The sequence below is a fragment of the Dermochelys coriacea genome, chromosome 9 (assembly GCF_009764565.3).
Source record: "Dermochelys coriacea isolate rDerCor1 chromosome 9, rDerCor1.pri.v4, whole genome shotgun sequence".
Lineage (NCBI taxonomy): Eukaryota > Metazoa > Chordata > Testudines > Dermochelyidae > Dermochelys > Dermochelys coriacea.
This window is the reverse complement of record NC_050076.1, coordinates 82,073,034-82,096,923: the sequence shown is the minus strand read 5'-3', so window position 1 is coordinate 82,096,923 and position 23,890 is coordinate 82,073,034. Positions and strand designations below refer to the sequence as shown.

At 40.4% G+C, this 23,890-nt stretch overlaps 1 protein-coding gene across 7 annotated transcripts in view; it reads right to left on the bottom strand.

Moving 5' to 3' along the window:
- The window catches only part of MTMR8 (myotubularin related protein 8), a 179,801-nt gene that overhangs the window by 9,476 nt on the left and 146,435 nt on the right, over positions 1 to 23,890 (bottom strand). For 3 of the 7 annotated variants that reach the window (XM_038415414.2, XM_038415413.2, XM_043493100.1), the window contains exons 2-10: positions 23,581 to 23,703; positions 22,486 to 22,648; positions 18,341 to 18,498; positions 16,636 to 16,764; positions 13,343 to 13,477; positions 11,074 to 11,206; positions 8,984 to 9,093; positions 7,590 to 7,715; positions 5,373 to 5,422 (exon numbers count right to left, since the gene is read on the bottom strand). In XM_038415414.2, the coding sequence (XP_038271342.1) occupies positions 5,373 to 5,422; positions 7,590 to 7,715; positions 8,984 to 9,093; positions 11,074 to 11,206; positions 13,343 to 13,477; positions 16,636 to 16,764; positions 18,341 to 18,498; positions 22,486 to 22,648; positions 23,581 to 23,703 (1,127 nt within the window). Of the gene's footprint in view, positions 1 to 5,372; positions 5,423 to 7,589; positions 7,716 to 8,983; positions 9,094 to 11,073; positions 11,207 to 13,342; positions 13,478 to 16,635; positions 16,765 to 18,340; positions 18,499 to 22,475; positions 22,649 to 23,580; positions 23,704 to 23,890 lie in introns of all 7 variants that reach the window. The other 4 variants (XM_043493101.1, XM_043493102.1, XM_043493099.1 and 1 more) reach the window with 3 other exon arrangements.

The following is a 23,890-nucleotide window of genomic DNA, read 5'->3' as shown; positions in this document are numbered from 1 at the left end:
CTCGTGCCTTGGCTCATTTCTGGAGTGGTAGTGGCAGACAAATGGGGTCCTGGTAGTTGGCCCAGGAGTTCAAGGTGCAATCTCAGTTCACCAAGACACTAACAGAGAGAGAGAGAGAGAGAGAGAGAAAGAGAGACTGACCAGATGGCTGAGGCCTAGCGACAGCCCTCCTCTCAGGGTATGTCTACACTATGAAATTAGGTCGATCTTATAGAATTCGATTTTTAGAAATCCATTTTATACAGTCGATTGTGTATGTCCACACTTAGCACATTAAGTCGGAGTGCATCCTCACTACTGTGGCTAGCATCAACTTATGGAGCGGTGCATTGTGGGTAGTTATCCCACAGTTCCTGCTGCCCATTGGAATTCTGGGTTAAGCTCCCAATGCCTGATGGGGAAAAAACATTGTTGCGGGTGGTTTTGAGTACATGTCATCAGTCGCCCGTCCCTCCATGAAAGCAATGTCAGACAATTGTTTCGCGCCTTTTTTCCATGCAGACGCCATACCACGTCAAGCATGGAGCCCGCTCAGCTCAGCGTCACCGCTGCTGTTTTGTCCTGTGTGCTGCTGTCAGCAGACGGTGCAGTAGGACTGCTAACCGTTGCCATCCACTGCTTCCGCTGCAACTCTGCTCTCCTACAGACAATACCACAGCAAGCATGGAGCCCACTCAGCTCACTGTCACTGCTGCTGTTGTGAGTGTTGTAAACACCTCGCACATTATCCTGGAGTATATGCAGAACCAGGCTAAGAGATGCCAGCACAAGGAGGATTTTGATGAAGACATGGACACAAACGTTTCTGAAAGCTTGGGCTGTGGCAATTGGGACAGCATGGCAAGAGTGGGGCTGGTTGACACAGTGGAACGCCGATTCTGGGCCTGGCAAACAAGCACAGACTGGTGGGACCGCATAGTGTTGCGGGTATGGGATGACTCCCTGTGGCTGCCAAACTTTCGCATGCGCAAGGCCACTTTCCTGGAACTCTGAGTTGCTTTCCTCCACCCTGAAGTGCAGAAATACCAAGGTGAGAGCTGCTCCGACAGTTGAGAAACGAGTGACTATAGCCCAGTGGAAGCCTGCAATGCCTGACTGCTACCGGTCAGTCAGGAATCAATTTGGAGTGGGCAAATCTACTGTGGGGGCTGCTGTGATCCAAGTAGCAATGCAATCATTGACATTCTGTTATCAAGGGTAGCGACTCGGGGAAATGTGCAGGTCATACTGGATGGCTTTGCTGCAGTGGGGTTCCCTAACTGTGGTGGGGCGATAGACGGAACGCAAATCCCCTTCTTGGCACCAGACCACCTTGCCAACCAGTACATAAACTGCAAGGGGTACTTCTCAATGGTGCTGCAAGCACTGGTGGATCACAAGGGATTTACGGATTTACTTCCCAGACCAGAAAATTACCCTTGGGGATGTTGAAATGCCAATAGTTATCCTTGGGGACCCAGCCTACCTCTTGCTCCCATGGCTCATGAAGCCTTACACAGCAGCCTGCACAGTAGTAAGGAGCAGTTCAACTATAGGCTGAGCAAGTGCAGAATGGTAGTAGAATATGCCTTTGGACATTTAAAAGTGTGCTGGTGCCATTTGCTGACTAGGTCAGACCTCTGCGCAACCAACATTCCCATTGTTATTGCTGCTTGCTGTGTGCCCCATAATATCTGTGAGAGTAAGGGGGAGATGTTTATGGCAGGGTGGGAGGTTGAGGCAAATCGCTTGGCATCCAATTTTGAGCAGCCAGATTCCAGGGTGATTAAAAGAGCACAGCAACACACGCTGTGCATCAGAGTAGCTTTGAAAACCAGTTTCATGACTGGCCAAGCTTCGGTGTGACAGTTGTGTGTTTCTCCTTGATGCAAACCTGCCCCCTTTGTTGATTTTAATTCCCTGTAAGCCAACCACCCTCTCCCCTTCAAAATAAAGTAACTATTGCTTTGAAACCATGCATTCTTTATTAATTAAAAAAGAAAAATGAGATAGATTAGGTAGCCTGGGTAGACTGCAAAAGGAGGGAAGGACAAGGCCACATTGCTTTTTGTAGCCACATTAAAAATCAAACTGTTTGAATGACAGCCTTCTGTTGCTTGGGCCATCCTCTGGAGTGGAGTGGCTGGGTAACCGGAGCCTCCCCGCCTCCGTGTTCTTGGGCGTCTGGGTGAGGAGGCTATGGAACATGGAGCGGGTAGGCAGTTATACAGTGGATACAGTGGGTGGGGTGTCTGTGCTCTTGTTGGCTTTCCTGCAGCTTCAACAGACGCTTCATCATGTCCGTTTGCTCCCCCATTAACCTCAGCATCACATCCTGCCTCCGTTCTTCGCACTCACTTAATTCTTTCCTGGCCTCTGCCACTCAATGCCTCCATGCATTAAGCTGTGTCCTATCAGTGCGGGAGGACTGCATGAGCTCGGAAAACATGTCATCGCAAGTCCATTTTTTTCACCTTCTAATCTACGATAACCTCAGGGATGGAGATGATAGGGGGAGAGTAGAAACTTTTGCACCTGGGGGGAGATAAGGGAGAGTAAAACTAGGTTGGCTTCTTACACCTTTGCATCACGTAGGAATGTTTTCAAACTGCAGCACCCTCCCTTCTCAGAGCAAGCAATGGGTTGGGTTTCACATTTAAAAGAAGGGGCTGCAGTATTTGGGTAGATGTGAAGCACACACCTACCCCCACCCCATGGCTATTCTCCAGGATGATCCCTTCACAACTCCCCCCCCGCCGCGTGGCTATTCTCTAGGATGATCCCTTTTTGCCAAGCGCAAACAGCCCAGCATGAATGGGGTCCTTTTACTGTTCCTTTACAAAAATTCCCCTATTTCAACCAGGTGACCATGAACACTATTGCTTTTAAACCCTGTACTGTAGTTACAAATGTGCTCTCACCAGAGGTGCCTTCTCCGGCTTCAGGGTCAGGGATCCTGCCTTGGGAGGGTATTGGCTCCAGGGTGATGAAAAGGTCCCGGCTGCTTGGGAGAATGGATTCACCGCTGCGCATTCTCCTCCTCTTCATCCTCCTCCTCGTCCTCATCCACAAAATCCTCCTCCATGTGGCGTGAGACTTCCCCCCTTGCAGGTGTCCACAGACAGCGGTGGGATAGTAGTAGGGTCCCCCCCTAGAATGCCATGCAGCTGTTCATAAAAGCAGCATGTATGGGGCTCTGACCCAGAGCGACCGTTTGCCTCCTTTGTCTTTTGATAGGTTTGCCTGAGCTCCTTAACTTTCACGCGGCACTGCTGTGCGTCCACGGTGTAGCCACTGTCCAACATGCCCTGTGAGATTTTGGCAAATATATTTGCATTTCTTCTTTTGGATCGGAGTTCTGTCTGCACAGATGCTTCTCCCCATACAGCAATCAGATCCAGTGTCTCCCTTTTGGTCCATGCTGGAGCTAGTTTGCCATTCTGGGACTACATGGTCACCTTTAGGTTGACAGAACAGGGTCGGTTGTGTGGACGCAGTCATTTTTAAAAATCGACCTAACGTGGCTAAATTCGACTTAAGCCCGTAGTGTAGACCAGGCCCCAGTGTCTGAGGAATCTTGTATCAATCTCAAGGAAGAACAGCTTCAGACAGACTTCCCTGACTGAGTGCATTTAGAAAAAACATGTCAAATAAAACACTGTTCTGTGATGTGTCCATCTACAATGCAGAATAGGCACTAGGAGAACCATCATTAATAGGCAAAGAATCACACAGGAGACAGATCTTAAATACTGGTGATTTAGTTTCTGCCATGAAGCTAGTACCACCCCCATCTCTCCATACTCTATACTAACAAACTTATTTAATCAAAATATATATTTTGCCAACGGGTGATTAGGTATGTAAAAAACTTCACTACCACAGTGCTCTGGGAAAGGGTAGATACTGCATGGGTTCCATCTTGCTACCATGGGCGGTAAGAAAAAACTGAGGGGTGGTTGGGCCTGTTCTGCACTTTATGCCCTTGGATGGAGGGCGCGTAGGACCTAGGGCACAGGCAGGGCTTCAACAGACATTACTGGCAAAAATAATCCAATTTGCACACAAAGACTGGAATCCATATGGACAATCACCCAAAGAACATTATTGCTTAGATGAGGCTCAGAACATCTCATATCATTTTACAAAATGTTTGCTAGCTAAGAAAGGATTATTTTCCCTTTTAGTATATCCAAAAACAAAAGGACCAGAACAAAGGAGGGTTCACAACAGTTTAGCAAAGCAGGCAATTCTTCTACTCTGGCACTGAACATTGCACACTGCCAGGAAAGCCAGTGGGTTGGAAAGGGACACTGCCTTCAAATCTACAGAAACAAGTAGCAACTTTTGCAAATTTGCTTGAGGCAAACATATTGTTCAGTACTATTTTTTCCAAGCTAATGGCAACATGGTCTCCTGCTACAGAGAGCAAGCTGAACACATACAAGGGACAAAGTCACAGCCTGAACTCCTTCATTCCATCTACAGTATCATGCAGCTAACCAAATTACAAAGGGGAAATTCACCTTCCCATGAAGCATCGTGCACCAGCCATGACTAGAGGCAGAATAACTCTCATCCTATGTTCCTAGGTGATGATGAAATTTCACTCTTTCCTAAGAACTTGACAAAGTGTGCAAAAAGTAATTTATGTTTTATGCTGTCCTTCCTTTACAATACTGGTGAAAGGCACATTTAGTTTCTGGTCTTAGAAAAACACAAGGTGAAAACAGTTCTTCCCACAGAGGGAATAACTGTGGGATTTGTTGTTCATCTTGGATAAGTCCTTCTAAGGTAATGTTATGTGGATCTCTAAATGGGCTTTTCTTCAGGTGTTTCATTCTAAGAAAAAATACTTATTGACTACACTATTAAACAAGAGTATTTTCATATTGAGACAATCTGTATTTTTCATTTGTTAATTAAATTACCATGCAGTGCAAATGGACTATCAATTAGAGAGTAACATTTTTGTAAGCCCATGGAATACAAGTCTTAAATTGGTTAGTACTAGAATTGTGGGCTGAAGTTAAAGCTGCAAATACTCTGTAAATGTTTGTTGGGTTTGCCCCTAGCCTGGTCAACAAAGAAGGGTATCAGAGGCAAAAAGCCCCTCCAAAACGTGAGTGTTTCACACCCAGTATCAATGTAATATCAACCCATTGTACAGATGGAGAAATGGAAGCACAGAGGTTAAATAATTTGCTCATTTTGTAAATCAAAGAATATAGGAAAACATATGCACAAAACCCCATGCACAAAACCCAGGAGTTAATGAACCCTATGGATTCCAATTCAAAAAGAGCAAATGCTCCTTACTCTAAGCACATATAGGTTGCATTTTACCTTCAACCATTCCCTCCTGTTACACCCTGAGTATACCCTGTTTTTACCTGTGAGAGAACTTGTGGCCCATCGCAATCCATTCCTTTTCTATTAGAACCTTCAGTTTCAAAAAGAGAGAAAGTAAATGAAAAACTATTAAGTTGCTTGGAAAAAAGTGAAACGATGCCTTAATAGCACAAAATTCTTCTAGCTAAGCTTAGTGGATAGTAAATGTCATACCTTGCCTATTTATTATAAAAGTTTGATGAAAATTATAATTCATGGAATTGAAACTATCCTCCATCACCAGTATTAGACTATTGCTGGGATAGGATGTTATTCTGAATCTTAACAGTCCTGTGAGAATCTTTGTGCTGTCACTTTGCTGGTGATTTTGCTTTATTAACGTAAGAATTAATTTCAATAAATACACTAATACCCCCAGGACACAAGTAAACCTTTTCAAAACATAACCCCACAGACCAGACATCTGGACATTTTTTCTTGATGTATATGCTAAAGCCATCACTGTTTATTCCACTACACAGCTACTTCATTCTGAAGAGACCCCAAAATACCTTGAAAATTTTATTTAAGAACATATAAATGGGAATGTAAGGAGTATTCTATCAAATGGTACAGGCCTTAATTTCTGGCCTTAAATATAGCTGTATTTTTTTGTTTACTTAATTGAGATGTTTCTATTTTACCCAAGTATGAACCAACATAAACCCCTTATCAAAGAAAAATGTATGGGAGCAGCTTAGCAAGACATGTACAGCGATGCACTGAATACATGAATCGGTGCCTTAAAGGCATCTCTTTTTATACTGTATTACATAGTCAGCCCAGAAGATATCATCTAAGATTTTAAAGAGCAGAAGATACCCATAAACTTACATGCAGTATTTCTTTGGCAAATACATTATTTTGTTTTAATGGTTTCGGGATCTTTTTTGGGTATTTATTATATTTACCTGGGAATGACTACACTTTTATGATTCGTAAGGTACAATTTGCATGTTACAAAAATGAAAAAAAAAATTATTATTAGCACCCAGTGGTCCTGATCAGAATCACGTTCCGCTATCACTGCAATATTGTACTATGTACCAGGCTGACTATGCTGAGGTCTCATGTTCCAAGAGAAACTGTACAATTTGTAGTAGCATATCACACAGGAGCTCTAGTCCTGGATCAGGATCCCTTTGTACAGATAAGAGAATGTTACAGCAGAATTTAGCAGTAAAAAAAGTTAGCAATTGACCTGAGGTAACAATCTTTGCAGTGCAGCATAGTTGCATCTGCCCAGGAGAAGACAAAAGTTGCAGTGTTTTGCATTGCTTTCAGTTTCTTTTCAATGGGCTAATGAGCAGCAGCCCATCTCTAATGGGTTTGTAACAAACGCAAAGATACAGCGCACCATGTAAAGTTACATTTTATGTTGACAATTTAGCACAAGAAACAAGGCAACTAATTTGTTAAAAGCAAACGGGTGAAATTCACGCCTGTGCAGAAGGCTTTAAAACAGTGATGCATGGGCTTCATGCTGACCCTCTGCACAGGCTGAATTTCACCCTAACAGATAGTTTACTATAACGAGTCTTAAACAACAAGCTTCCCTCCCATCCTCTTTGTAAGCCTTCACATCCTATTCTCATGCACATCTTGCTGAGATGCCTCATTAGCAGTTCTCTTGTGGACGTGCAGGGATATAGATATTTGAGTCATAAATAATGTACTAGCTTTTTGTACCCATACTACTCAGAGCAATTATAACTTAATATATAAATAACTTTGCTTCTGTAGGTCACTGACACTCTAAAAAAAGTCTGCTGCTGAAAGTGATCTAAAGCAACGGTTCTCAAAGCTGGTCCGCTGCTTGTTCAGGGAAAACCTCGGGCAGGCCGGACTGGCTTGTTTACCTGCCGCATCTGCAGGTTCAGCCAATCGCAGCTCCCACTGGCCGCGGTTCGCCGCTCCAGGCCAATGGGGGCTGCGGGAAGTGGCGCGGGCCAAGGGACGTGCTGGCTGCCCTTCCCGCAGCCCCCATTGGCCTGGAGCAGTGAACCGTGGACAGTGGTAGCCGCGATCAGCCGAACCTGCGGACGCGGCAGGTAAGCAAACCGGTCCGGCCTGCTAGGGGCTTTCCCTGAACAAGAGGCGGACCAGCTTTGAGAACCACCGATCTAAAGTGTTTAATCAGGGCTTGTTTACATTCCAAACACTTCACAATGCTACAATGCATATTTCATTTTTAAAACCCAAAGCATATCTGTTCTTACCATGAGTCCTTTAAAAGTTCTATAAAACGGGTCTAAGAGGAGGCTAGCCAGTGAACAGACCTGAGCTGTACGATCCCACCCATCTGAGCAGTGGACTAAGACACTGGCTTTTTCTTCTTTCACTGCCTGCCGAGAAGAGAATAAAACAGATCACAATTTAACAGTTTGGTAGTTGTGGTAACTAAACATAATCCCCTCATCTCACGAAGTCTGATTTATCTTTAATAGAGTTTCCAATAGGTACATTACAGAACAAATACAGAGACATGGCCCTCACCACTAAGAGTTTTCAATTTAACTTGAAATGTTACACAAGTTGGGGGGAGATAAACAGCAAGGAAGAGTTGGGATGAGGAAGGACACAGATTTCAGCAATATGAACATGCAATTACTTGGCATGTGTATATTCATATCCATATCATATATATATTTGTATTTGTTGCTGGCCACTTCTTGTGGGCATTATGGGGGAAGAAATCTTAAAGAAGGATGTAAATGAGGAAAGTTCGCCCTATCATTACCCTGGGACCTCGGAATTTTTCAAGGAAAGTGGGGGGACAGGAAGATTATCACCCCAACTTCCGCTCATATTTGTGTCTCTCTTTCTTTGTACTGGTAGCAGAAGACTAATACAAAATCATTTCTCTTTTAAAAAAAAATCAAGAGAAAGGAATTCACCATGGAGCAACCCAGAAAAGAGAATATTTATGCAAGGCAATTGATTTCTACCAATCATTTCCTGCATTCCCTTTGCGGTTACTGAAGATCTGTTTGCTGCAGCAAATTTGCTCCTTCCACCTGATCAGCAGAAAAGTCATGCGCCTTACAATAGCCCATGGAAAAAGATCTGTGTTAAAAGTTCAAAATTATGCCATCCATATAGCATATAGTGACAGGAGATGACACACTCAGAAAAATCCTCACTTAAAGCACCACAATTTTTGCAAACTAGTGAAAGTGTTAAGAAAAGTTATGAGTTGTTTGCAACATTAATTACACATCAGAGCACCTAGGCATCTTTTTTTAGTTATTCAAATTGAAGTAAAATAAAATTGAGGACAAATGAACAGTAGGCAATGTTGCTCATTAGAATATAATGGATAGGTCACAGTTCAATCCATGTAGGAAATCACTATATTATAGTCACAAGACACACACCGAGACACAATTAGGTCTCCCAGTCTAAGTCTTTACCGCTGCAGGCTCATTTTCTACATTTTCAGGTGTAGAGTCCAATCTAGTGTTAAGTGTCCAAACAATGGGGCTTTCCCCACTTCTCTTGGATAACTATTTCACAGCTGTCATTACTAACAGGAGGGGGTGTGTGTGTGTGTGTGTGTGTGTGTGTGTGTGTGTGTATATAAAAAAATAAATTCTCTTGGGGAAAGTTGTACCTTAGCAAGAAAGACTCCAGCATCCATTACAGCTTTAATATGCCGTAACCAGCCTGAATTCTCCAGTCCAGTAAGGAAGTCACTCATTGAGGGAGATTTTGTTTCACACACTAAAAACACAAACAAAAGAATTAGCGGAGATTTCTCAAATGAAATGCACAGTAATCATGATTTTCTCAACCCCTCCTGTCCATCAATGCTAATCCTCCTCCCCTCCTCCACTGAATAATAGTGACACAACTTGGTTGATCCTGAAAGCTAATGTTCTCTGAATACTGAAATACTGGAATCAATTTTCTCTCTTTAAAGAGATCACACACTATGGATATTGTGCGTATGTAAACACACAATTAAAATTCTTTAGCTTGCAGAGGGCTCTAGCATTTAAGCTGGAGTATCTTTTCCCTCCTTTCACCACTTTAATCAAAATCTCATTTCAAAAGAGCTCTCTCCAACCAAGGCAGGTGATTTAAGGTTTTGTGTGTTTACCCATCCCTTCATTATAGGACATCACACATATTCAGACACCACCAGCATATAATCACTATAAGAAACTGACTAGAGAAAGATGGGGAGTTCTAATTTCTAGAGGTAAATGACGTATCTAACCTTGAAGAGGGCTCAGATAATATGTTGAAAAGCATGGTAGAAAATGCTTATAATGTTATAGTTCAATAGTTCCTCAGAACCTCAGACATGCTATCTTTGTCAAGGCCTTCTAGCCAAGGGGATAAAATAGGAATAAACTAGTATTTATTCTGCTTTTTCACCCACTCCAAAATAAATCATCCAGCATCAGGTCCTCTTGACTAGAGCAGTACTTTTGCATATGCCAAACCCCCTGTTCTGTCTAGCCTGATTTTTCTCCAAGGCCAATACCAAACCCTGGATCCTACCAGACCATCTGATCTGGGCATCAGTTATTCGATCACTCCATAGCATTACATTGCCAACCCAAATATTAACCTCCTATATATTTTGAATGACCATGTTTGTATTATATGCCTCACGATTCTAGGCAATGGGACAAGAGAGAAGGACTTATAGTATCAGCTTCAAAACGTTCCCCAGCCTCCGCCAGCGAAAGGATGTTAATACTATAGTGAATAAGCGAGCAGGAAGTACTGTATCAATACTCTCACTCTTACATCACTTAGGGTCTGAGTCCCCTTTCAGTTTTAGACCAGAACAGCTCCACCAGCTTCAATAGCATGGCTCCCAGTTTACACCAGTGTAAATGAGAGGAGAATCAGACCCCTGATCTCCACTGGTCCAGAAGAGTGTCCCCATAAGTTCATCCCAAATCCCACATAGCCGTGCAAGGCCCTGAGAATGCGCATTCACATTTAAGAACAAATTTGGCTGAAGAAGTTAAAAACAAATGAAAAAATAAAAAACTACATAGTGCAAGTTGTTAACTCTCCTGCAGGAGAGCTCTGAAACCTAGTCTCACATCACAGATTGTTCATACCAAAATAACCCAAATAAAAATAACTTTTCAATTGCATTTCAGTATTTCATAAATTAACTAATCATCATGTTAATGGTAAAAGGCTATGATCATCTTACTTGTTTAATTGTTTTTATTTTTAATTTTTGTATGTGGTTGATTGTTTACTTTTAATGACATAAAATTTGCTAAATATTAGCTTTTATTTTAGATGCATGGTAAAACTGAACACAATGCCTCTTATCAGATCCTTTTTTAAAGTATGCAGTATTGTTGCAGTCATGTCAGTCCCAGGATATTAGCTAGACAAGGTGACTGAGGTAATATCTTTTATTAGACCAACTTCTGTTGGTGAGAGACAAGCTTTTGAGCCTGCCTAGAGCTCTTCTTTGAAAGCTTGTCTCTTTCACCAACAAGTTTTTAAAAAACATTTTAACATCAGCTAAAATACTGTAACACTTTGAGCCTTTTCTATAAGACTAGCACAAAGCCAGATATTTACTCTCCTAATCTTTTTTCTGTCCCACGCCCCAAAGTGCACATGCAGTTATGTACACAGGATTTATCTATTGTGAAGTGCGAGTTATGTCATGTCAATAAGTGGCAACCAACACCACAAGGACAAAGGCAAGTGCCATACCTTCCAAGAGTTTCTGCAAGCTGCTCCGCATCACGTGGATGTTTTCTATGCCGATGAATTTAAAGCGAATGTTGTCATAATTATCTTCATTCTCATAACCCTTACCAGCAGCTCGGTTTGCCATGGCATTTAACTGTAGAAATCAAGTGAAAAAAATGCATAAGCAAACCTGGCTCACAAATGCTTTTCATCTTCCAGAACATCAGACATCAGGGAAAGCAAGTTCACAAAAGTGAGAGTGGTGAGGAACGTTGCTAGTTTTGGTTATTTTTGCCCATGAATTGTTTCCAATCGTTTTACTAAAATTATGCGTGTGCAGTCAACTAACACTAGGCAAAGGCCTAAGAACCTGGATGTCAATTTCAAGCTGCCTAACACAAGGTAGTATCAAAAGCTTGTTTAACCACAGAAGTTTCACTGTTATCACAACTGAGATTCATTTTCTCTTTTTAATTGAGAAGCTAGAAAAAAAGCAACAAATAAAAGCAATAGTTACATATGAACACATCTCTTTCATCTAGCAGAAATATTTTTATAAAGCACAATAAATGTGCATGGTGCTGCAAAAATAATAAAAGGATTCCAAAGCATTTGAAAAAAAATAGAGTTTGTTTAATCTATCACTAAAATGCAGCCAACTCAGAGGTGGAACATGGCAGATGTTTATCAGCAAACAGCAACAACGTGTAAGTTTACAACAGCAAGAATACAGTATTCAACTGAAGTTGCAGGAAGAAGTTAAGGAAAAGGGATGTTGATTATCCAGAATGGAATTGAGCCAGGCCCATATGAAAGTTACCATAAAATCTAGAATGGCCACAAGTGGATAGGACCTCAGTTTTAACTCTCAATCCCAAATCCATGGATTTTGGAAGTGGAGTAGTTTGACTCCATGGAAAGGAATGAGGTAGAGAGATTCAGATACACAAGCCTAGTAGCACATAGTGAAAATAAATCTAGGTTATTTCATTCTCCTTAAACAGGTTAAACACTGGCTGGTGAGAGGGAGAAACGTGGCTAAATATAATCTCCTCCCTTGCCATCGAGTGGATTATCACTAAATAGCCACTAATTTAATCATAAATGTCGATGAAACACCTGTCAAAGTACACAAGAGCCACACAAATGCCAGATGAATGCATTATGATCGATGTTACTACAAACAAATGATTATGGAACAAATAGCACAAGAGAATTAGCTCTAGGAAACACCATACTCAACAGCCGAAGACTTGCTGAAATGTTTACTTGGAAGCGACACCTGATTTGCACCTTGTGTCCCCCATTTCCAGTCTAATACAGGTCATGCCAATATCCCCCAATAGTAGATGAGCTCACTACTTCAGATTCAAAATGGCCAGCAGTATATTAGCTGCTTTTTTTGTAGTTTTATAGTATGCAAATCCTCATGTTCCAATTTCCTTATGCCTAGAACTCTTCATGAATAGGTCCACAACAGACGCAGACATCTCACCTTGTTTTCAAGCTATTTATATCTCAAGATGTAATCATTAGACGTTTCAGAGCAACTTCATGCAAACATTTCCCGATCGCCTAGGACAGAGCCATTACTGAGCAAACATCCCAGCATTGATGTTTTAGCCCTGAATTGCCATTACTGGGGTAAAAGTAACTCCACATACTGTAATGGCAGGTTTCACAGTGCACTAGCAACTTTTATTCTCTCCAATGCAATATTAATTAAAATTACTTCTATGTCAGAAAATTGCAGGAACTGCACTTCTTCAGACTGTATGAAATCAGATAATCCTTGAATGTGCCTCCTAACCATACCAATACTTGCACTTCAGACTTGTGCAACCAGTACTTTAAACTCCCCTCTCCATGTCAATGATAAACTCGGGACCTAACCTCTGTACTGGGACCCATTCCACTGCCTCAGTCAACCACTAAAGGTCATTAAAAAGTTGGGCTACTCTTAACTATAACTTCAAATAATCTGGTATACTCTAGGAACGAGTGCCCCTATGATCACTGCAGTTTGATCTCACACAAACGAATGGGAGGAGGGGAGAAATTAGGACCAAGAACAGCAGCTGGACACTGAGTTTATTATTAAGGAGTGGTGAGGTGGACACCAGTTTCTTGGGGAAGGATGGAGTGGTCTCTGACATTCCCCACCATAATTTTAGCAGAGCTTCCTCATACTATACTAGGTCAGAGATCTGAAAACCATGATCCATTGGAAGCAGTGTTGACATAACAGATGTGAACTTTAGGAACATCCACAAATCCCATTAAGTGATACCTTTGGCCTTGTGTCTACAACATACATGAAGGGACTCCCTGGGTTGGCTTGTCTAATTGCCTGCAGCATCTGTTCATCCTCCACACAGCGAGCACTGAACCCAGAGAGAGGCTGGCTACAGCGACATATGGCAGCCTGAAACACACAATAGTTTACTGTAGAGAAAAGATCAAAATCAGGAATATTTATTGCTCTGAGGGACACACTAAAATTTGATGGGGATGGTTCTAAGCCTGGTCTCCGTTTAACTGCAAAGCTTCTGTCAAGTGGACAAACTAGCGAAAAATTCCAGCTCATGCTTCTAATCTTCTCAAGAGCTTTGGGAGTCTCAAGTGGGTTGTGCTTCTATGGAGACAATTATCCACCCTCCTCTCAAATGCATTGCTCTTCTGCCTAATGACTCCTATCTGTTGTAAAAATTGGGCCTCCAAATTTACCTTAATCATGCACTCAACTGTTAAAAGTATGTGGAAGTTCATGAAATGTCATAATAATGTGATAATATAATTATAACAACAACAACAAAAAATGTGGATGGGAAAAGATGCAGAAGGGAGATGGAATAACTGAATTAGTCTAAACAAAAAGGCCAAATTGATCTGATTCAAGGACCGTGCTGAAATTATGCTTGTTAAAAATAGAAGATGTGGAGCTGGAAGTTAATGAGCCAAAGCTTGTATGTTGGATATTAGGCCTAACTGGTGGACAAAATAATGAGGGTGTGACATACTATACCTTAGGGAAGTGTCTTATAACCCCCACCATATTCCTCATCTGTATATAATTGTGATATTGCATATAAAGCATGCCATGTGAGGTAGCAGGGAAAAGGTTATGATCAGCTGAAAGACACTGTTCTAATATATATGAAGTTATAAGAATTGTGTTGTATGGTTTTCACTAAAATATGCTGTGGGTTTGGGAGGCACCCAGATACCAAGCTATACAGAGACAATGAAAAGGGAGGTAACCATCACCCAGGTCTGGGCATCAGCCATTGTCCAGCAAGGGAGCTACAATGAATGACTCACCTGCACTGACGAAGTGGTGAACCAATTTAACAAATCTGCACTGCTCATCTTCAGCAGTGCAAGATGGTATATTGCTGAGGTAAAGTGCTGGGAGATAGCGAGATTTTGCTAATGCCTTTCCCTGTGAGATTCATGAGTGGCTCTGGAAGCATTCATGCAATCTAGCTGAGTATGGGGCTCCACATGTGGTTGTGCTGCTCAGTGATACCACCACCTGGAAGGGCTTACTGCTTGTCACTAGCAAGACATTGTGAGAGACGGCCCAGGCTGGAGAGATAAAGGGATACAGCGGTCCCACTGTCCCAGGCTGCACCCCGGGGATCTCTTCACAGAAGGGATGGGCTAGTCCACCTATCACTCCTGTTTTGGGTCCTTAAAACAAATATTTTGTGGGGAAAGTACTAAAGGACAAAAAAAAAAAACGAGCAACAAGAACAGATGGAAAAAACAGAAAAGGCTACTGGAGCGAGCTTCATATCATGGATGCCACTCCCACCGTTTCCTGGGACTCCAAGCCTTCACCATCCTGATCCTGAGATGTGTCCTGATTAGAAGGGGCCAGAAAGAGAGGGACCCAAATGACATTAACATCTCTACCAGCTCAGGATGAATCCTAACCACCACATGCGAAGACAGTTATTACTATCTTCAATACTAGCTAAGAGACTGTCAAACAAGGGGACTTTTCTTTCTAAGCCTGGTCTTTAACAACAGCATCTCCAGCCCATCTCAACTAAGGCCTGGTCTACACTAGGGGAGGGGGATCGATCCAAGATACGCAACTTCGTGAAAGTGTAGCTGAAGTTGACGTACTTAAATCAACTTACCGCAGCGTCTTCACTGAGGTAAGTCGACTGCTGATGCTCTCCCGTTGACTCCGCCTGCACCTCTCGCTCTGGTGGAGTACTGGAGTCGACGGGAGAGTGCTCATAGGTCGATTTATCGTGTCTAGACTAGACGCAATAAATCAACCCCAGCTGAATCGATTGCTGCCCATCGATCCATTGGGTAACATAGACAAGCCCCAACTTCTCTTTTCCCCAAAAAGACAGTTACCACCACCTTTGATTCCATTTAAGAGACTGTCAAACAGGGGGTTTTTTCCCTTTTAAAAAAACTCTCTCCAGTTAAAGGGAATAAGGAACGCTGTTAAAATTAAAGCCATATTTAATACTTCATATTTCAAATGCTTTAACTGTTTTTCCTTCTTTTCTGTATCTTTAAGAAAAGGTTAAAAGGATTTTTAATGGTGTGTTTGCCATGCTACCAAGCAGACTGAGGTCTCTATATAAAAGCCCAGACATTGTTTAACACTGTCTAATGTTGGACAGTGACTGATCTATGTTCACGTTTGGCCCATTTATTCTATCTAATACATACAACATATCCCAACTGTTGCTGTCCCCCTTCCCCACTCCCCTTCCCTTGTTCCAACTTCCTCTCTTCATGACTTTAGTTAGCTATTATAGATCCACACTTGTAGCAATGCTGAATTTGACTGTAAATTCAGTAGTTTCTGTCAACACAACTCCATGCAATTGCTGTGTCAAGGCAAGCTTCCTCAGGAAAGCACCTCGAGCCTAACAAGTTAACTGATAGGATTTTGCTCATCTCTGTGCCTGAAACAATGCTGAAACAACAAAGTTAAAAAAGCTGCATTCTACTCTTCAATTAGAACAAACTTCACTTATTTTGAGTTAATACAAAAAAAATAGGGATTTGTTCCAAGCTATTTCTTCCTGTTCAAAAGTCAGAAAATTGAACTGAGTTAAGCTGCAATTTGTTAAAGATTGTCCATTGTAACTAACAGTTTACAAACCCAAAAAGGCATTAGGAAGTTTGAAAGGATCATGCTTTTTTTATGTTGGTGTAGAGGACAACCTTTGCCAAGTGATTGTTTTATTTGGGGAAAAAGGGAAAGTAACAAAGAGTCTCAACTTCTGATAACTGAAGTTGTGTTTGATTAGAAATTTCTTCAAAACGTATAAAACAATAGTTACACTTGCATATACATTGCTCATAGAAGGATCTCAAGTGCTTTAAAAAACAATTAAGCCTCAACTTCTTATGAAATAGGTCAGCATTACCCATATCTCAGATTATATCAGGTCACATTGCAAGCTAGTGGCAGAGATACAACTCCTGGCTTCTGTTCTAACTCTCCAATTCTTTTAACAACTTGATCACATTCCTTCCCTATATTAAAGCTGGGTGGGCAGCAAGAAAAATAACGAGAAGACGACCAGAATGTGCATAACTAACATTGTTTTCTTTGTAAAGATAGGAAAGCACTGGGATCCGCCCTCTGCTTCTGAACTTTGAACTTCCAAACACAGTTGCTTTATTAGCAGCCTTTGGCACCACTATTTCTGGAGGGTACGTGTTGCAGACCTAGAGTACAAATGGAGGGGGGGAAAAATCCAAATATTAAATTTGCCAGCTTGATATTAAGATGCCTGAATAATCATTAAAGATTTGTTACTTAGCTTTAATAAATAGTAACCATGTATCAGCTTGATATACAACCAAAATTAATCTTTCAAAAGATTAAAATAATTAATGCTGTTTTTCAAACGTGAAACACTGTCATTAATATGGATGCACGCAACTAAGTATACATTTGATATACTAATTCCAATTTGTCCTTGAAGAAACAAGACAATAGCAATGCATAAAATAGTAAGATTATACTAATAAAATGCATCTTCTAGTCTTTGCTCCTACATGAGCCACGATCCTCAGAAGTGAAGACAGTTGTTCTTACGTTAAATAAAATAACTGCCCCCTCCAATGCCCTGTGCATCTTGGAATGAGCTCCAACTACACAGAACATATACTCAGAGTTCAGTGTTACCCCGATACTTGAATAATTTTCAGCCCCCAAAAATTTTTAAGGTTTGGGGTTTTTTCAGTGTACACTTCAGACACAAATTATTCTCAAAGCCTGGATTTACTTAGATTTGTTGTTTGTAAACCTAAACTGGGAAACACTAGAGGAATTAAAAATAAAAAGATCCCAAATGAGAGGTATACACTGAAGACTAAATTTCAAAAGTGACTAATGATTTTGGGTGATCAACTTCAGATGCCTGAAGAGGCCTAATTTTCAGGAAGTGCTGGGAGCAACTTTCAGAGATCTCAAGTTGGGCGTTCAAAAACTGAGGCACCAAAAATTACTGGTCACTTCTGAAAATTTAGGTCTGTGTTCCTTGGTGGATATCCATTGCCTGGTGGCAGAATTATTCACACAATACAATTTAATAGACTGCCTCCTTTCTCAGATTTGACTGCTTTGTCTCTTAGTCAGGAAAGGGATCTCTCCATGTACAATTTCCAAAGAAACAGAGAACATTTTAAAGCAGGTGTCTAAATAAGTGATGCTTAAAATCTTTCTTGGCATAAAGCTTGTTGGGTTTAACTGAGCTTAATGAGAAGAGAGAAGAAGGCAACTGGCAATAGCAGCTCAGTAGGAGTGGAAGAATAAAGGATTTAGGCCCCTTTTTTCTGAGAGAGGATTAAAACCAAGTAGAGAATGAGCCAGTTGCTTTACTGCTTTTGTTCTTTTCCCTTTGCTCCCAACCTGAGAAGGCAGAGTGGTTCCACTGCTCCTCCACACATCAGATACCCACCTGGATATGTAGATAGGGGGAAGAGGGGTGGAAAGGTACCCTTTTACCTAGGGAAGCTAAAGGAATCTTAGTTTCCTGGTGAGTGTGTTTGATGCTTCTCTAGAAAATGAGTATCTGATATTTTCCCAGTGGGATCATGCAAATCAAGAAGACTCTGCAGCTCTCTGCTCTTTTACAGTATCACAATCTCTGGCTTCATATCAAAAAGATGATACTTTAGATAGACTGAGCTCACTTCTCTCAAGGCATCAGTTATGCAGCAGTAGAACGGCTGTTCCATGTCATTAGTACAAATAAAAGGATGTTGCACAGAGTGGCTACTCTGCACAATAAGTTACCTCATAGTCCTTATTAGCATCCGATATTTCCCAGAAATCATTTGGAATTCCCATACGCTGATAATCTACTTTTAAATCAATCAGCTTCCATCCAATCTCCCGGTTATCTTTAGGCATTTTGGGGTTATAAGAAAATGCATAAAGTTCTTCAGGTTTCACTGGGGAGAGGAAATTTAAAAATTAAGGAGAGAGAAAAATTTAATACACATGCAAAAGAAAGTGAAATGTTCCACACTTTCTCCTAAAGATTGTCCCTGGGGTCAGGCACACAGGGCAAATCACCGTTCTGCATTTAGATTACAACTAAATGAAAGCTGGTAGACCCAAATCTTTTCTGGTTCTTTGGCATATCATTATACCAAACATTTAAAGCAGTCAGTAAAGAATGATTGGAAGACCTAGAAATATACATATGTTATTATACCACACCAGGGGACTGAAGAAAAAAAAATACAGCAAGCTACTTGTACTTTTTAACATGAACAACCAACTATACTAATAGTTTTGCTAGTAGTTTGTTATGCACTTCTCCCCCATTCTCTTTAGAGGAAATCTTTGCATGCATGCTATTAGTGACAACGTGTATTCAGTCTCCAACTCATGATGAAGAAAAACCTGTAAACATTTCCATCAGAAGGTATTGTCTAAATTACCATCTTATGACTTAAGATATCATATATGTTGTACAGATTCTTTACCTGTGTTACTAACAACATCATAAATGAAAATTGACACAATCTGATTTACTTTAATTTTCACCATTTCTGTTTGTACACTTGTGGAATTTTATTCAGCCTGAAAAAGGTATCTAATCTGCTTCTCGTGCATTAGCAAAATGTTGTTCAGGGCATCCTAAGAGCGCAGAGGTATGGTTTAAATAAAAAAAGAAAGTTAGTGAAAAACATTTCTAATCACATTAGGTGATACATGATAGACTGCCTAATGACAAAAATACGAGTTAAGTGCCTCTCAGGATCAAGGACTATATTTATGAAGGGCAATATGTTAAGGGCTAAAACTGTACATTTAATGTTCATTCATATATACATATATGATCCTGAGATGCATTTAGATTCATAATTTTAGTCATTGGGAATTGCCTCTACTCAGGACCCAACCAGATCAGGTCCATACATAGCACCTGTACCCTATATCATATGCTGAACAAAATACAAACATCCACCATAAAACCAAGTAAGCACTAAAATAAACGTTTTAAAATGAAGAACTTAACATTTTAATTTTAGACTTAAAGCAATTTATTTCCTACTTAACAGGTTCCTTTAAGAATACATTGGCCTTTTCCAGCAATGCATGAAGAGTTAATCCATAAACAGCAGAGAGCAACTAAAACTTACAGCTTCTGCAAAGAGTTCACACAACACAGTTCTTATCAGCCTGTAGCTTCCCATTTCAATACTGTGCTCTCCTTCCTGCAGGAAAACTTGATAGATCTCTGGAGTATTACTGTCAGCCCAACAAGAGCTTCAGGCTGAGTCTGACAAATGGTAATTCCGCCATCCCCTCCACACCACACCTCCAATTTCATTCCTTCTCTTCAAAAAAATGCAAATCCTGTCAATAACTCACTCAGTTGATACTCAAGACAGCAAGCTCTCCTGGAGACAGATTGAGTCCTGCCAGAGTCTGATAAAGTACTCAGCTTGCCAAACAGGCAACCCTCAACTGTCAATCACATACTAGCAAATAATGAATAATTATTTGCTCTGCCAAAACAGATGAAGCAGGCATGCAAACAGAAATCTTAAACTGAAAAGAGTAAACTGTGAGAACCCATGAATAGGACAGAATTTACAGTAAGTTACATATGCAGCCACAGGGCAATAGAAACCAACTAATTTTCTATTTCCTGCAAGTGATAGTTATCACAATATCTAATATTTCATAGCTATAGGAACAGTAATAGCCATTAACAGAGCACCAGAAACTTGTATATGATCATATGCCAGATTACAAAGTTTTAATTCTAATACTGTAATAAGGAGACTGAATAGCTCAGGAGATAAATGAGGGTTTTTAATCATACTATATTCCTCTAAGTCATCAGTTCAAACCTAGTCCAGGGTTCAAGCACTTTGCTGGGACTGTGCCTGTACAAAGGACTTCATTTTACCAGGCTGTCAGTTTAGCTTCTTTCACCAATACTAAAAGAGGATCATAAAGTTCTTCTGGGATAGCAGACTAGACACATTTCAGAGGGCATCAACAATTCTGCCTTAAGACTCTCCCAACCATCTCATTTACACAGTAATAAATACGAGGACTGTTGATTAATCACAGTTAACTCATGCGATTAACTCAAAAAAATTAATCACGATTAATCGCAGTTTTAATCGCACTCAAACAATAGAATACTAATTGAAATTTATTAAATATTTTGGAAGTTTCTACATTTTCATATATTGTATTGTGTTGTAATTGAAATCAAAGTGTATATTATTTTATTACAAATATTTGCACTGTAAAAATGATAAAAGAAATAGTATTTTTCAATTCACCTCATACAAGTACTGTAGTGCAATTTCTTTGTCATGAAAGTGCAACTTACAAAATGTAGATTTTTGTTGGTGTTACATAACTGCACTCAAAAACAAAACAATGTAATACTTCAGGGCCTACAAGTCCACTCAGTCCTACTTCTTGTTTAGCCAATCGTTAAGACAAACAAGTTTGTTTACATTTACAGCAGATAATACTGCCTGCTTCTTGTTTACAATGTCACCAGAAAGTGAGAACAGGCATTTGCATGGCACTTTTGTAGTTGGCATAGCAAGGTATTTATGTGCCAGATATTCTAAACATTCGTATGCCCCTTCATGCTTCAGCTGCCACTCCAGAGGACACGCTTCCATGCTAATGACGCACGTTAAAAAAATAATGCGTTAATTAAATTTGTGACTGAACTACTTGGGGTAGAATTGTACGTCCCCTGCTCTGTTTTACCCGCATTTTCCATATATTTCATGTTATGGCAGTCTCGGATGATGACCCAGCACACGTTCATTTTAAGAACACTTTCACTGCAATTTGACAAAACGCAAAGAAGGTATCAATGTGAGATTTCTAAAGATAGCTACAGCACTCAACCCAAGGTGTAAGAATCTGAAGTGCCTTCCAAAATCTGAGAGGGACGAGGTGTGGAGCTTGCTTTCAGAAGTCTTAAAAGAGTAACACTCCAATGCGGAAACTACAGAACCTGAACCACCAAAAACAAAAATCAACCTTTGCTGGTGGCATCTGACTCAAATAACGAAAATGAACATGCGTTGGTTCACACCGCTTTGGATTGTTATCAAGCAGAACCCATCATCAACATGGACACGTCCCCTGGAATGGTGGTTGAAGCATGAAGGGACATACGAAGCTTTAGCGCATCTGGCACATTAACGTCTTGCGACGTCGGCTACAACAGTGCCATGCGAATGCCTACTCTCATTTTCAGGTGACATTGTAAACAAGAAGCAGGCAGCATTATTTCCTGCAAATGTAAACAAACTTGTTTGTCTGAGCGATTGGCTGAACAAGAAATAGGACTGAGTGGACTTGCAGGCTCTATAATTTTAGATTGTTTTATTTTTGAATTCATTTTTTTGGTACATAATTCTACATTTGTAAGTTCAACTTTCACGATACAAGTACTGTAGTGCAATTTCTTTATTAGGTGAATTGAAAAATACTATTTATTTTGTTTTTTTACAGTGCAAATACTTGTAATCAAAAATAAATATAAAGTGAGCAGCGTACACTATGTATTCTGTGTTGTAATTGAATATATTAGAAAATGTAGAAAACTTCCCAATACATTTAAATAAATGGTATTCTATTTTTGTTTCTCTATGCGATTAATTGCGCGGTTAATCTTTTTAATTGGTTGACAGCCCTAGTAAATACTGCATTTGCTTGCAAGCTACCTGCCCTCTTTTGAGTGCCAGAATTTTGTGCTACAACAGTGCGCTAAGTAAACAGCGGCTCAACAGTGGTGGAAATGGCTTAAGATATCAAATCCTTCCTTCCTGTGCTGATTAGGGAAAGCCAACAGTCTAATAACCAGGGTTTTCCCCATGCACAAACATACTTGCCAATTAGTTGCCTTTAGATTTCAAAACAGACTCACTCCTGAGTACCTGGCTGTGAAAGTTTAAGCAAGGATGTATATACTTCATGACAATCCCGTTCATGTCCAATGACAAAGTGTACCACACGGAAGTTCTTGCAGTGAATAAGCAATGGGCATCCAGATGTGGTCAGAGGCAACTTCTCCACAGTAGCTATATGATGATGTAGAATCTGAAAAACAGGAAGGGAGACTAAATCTTTCTGCATCAGCTGACAAGTGACAATTATAACGAGATACGAATGATTCTGCAATAATATTTGAGAGAAGTTTCTGCTTATCTAATCATTTCCTTATAGCACTTAGACTAACACCACAAGCTCCTTCTTTGCTAAGTAGAGACAAATTACCTAGCAAACATGAAAAATCTAAATAGCCCTTCAAATTGGGTTATTTAAAAATATATTTCCTTTGCATGGTCAAACTGCACAAAGGAAAATAAGAGCTTTTCAATTATAATAGCTATTGATCAGTTTATTTTTGGTGTTAGCAACGACCTCCGTTTGGGGGAAAATCATGGACACATACTTGCATTGCTTAATGCCAACATTAACTAGGATGGAAATGATACAGTAGTCACTGAATTACAATCATTTTTTTAAAAAGATGACCCACAAGATACTGAATCTTATTTTCAAATGAAAACAGATACACTAGCAAATACAAGAAACAAGTTCCTGGAAATTTTAAATTTTAAAAAGTTCTGCAGATACAGAGTACAAGTCTGCTACACCACATAGCACATCTTCACCAGATACGCTACACTGGCACAGTGATATCAGTGCAGCTGCACCGATATAGCACAGTAATGTAGATTTGCCCTCAGACTGAGGCACTGTTGCCTTCAACTCTTCATACATCTGAATGCTGTAAATTAAGATATTGTGGTCTAGTGTATTGAACTTGGGGGTGGAAGTCAAGCAAGCTGGGTTCTGTTCCTGAATTTAACACTGTCTAAAGGATAAGAACTCTATTTTTGTAAGACACTTTACATGAAAGTGCTATAAAAGTTTATTATTATGACCTCCAAATTAATGAAACCACAATTACACACAACCAGAATCAGAAATTGATATTTTTACAAGTTCCACACATTACAACATACCCATGTTTCTTTCCGGACTTCAGCTGAAGCATCTACGTAGATCAGATGGGTAGCTGTCAGGTATAACGTCCCATTTGCTGGCTTCCTATTGGTATAACGATTTAGTAATTTGACATTTTCTACCTGCAATATGGAAAAGGGAGGAAAAGCAAATCAGCTTACAGCTGAAAGGTCTGTAATTTACATCTGAACTGCAGCACATATAAATGTTCAATGCACAGCTCAGAAAGGATGCTTGAGTAAAGGTTTCTCCTGCAACATTAACTCAGCCACATTGCACATCCTGTATGTTTTATGCTACAGATTAATA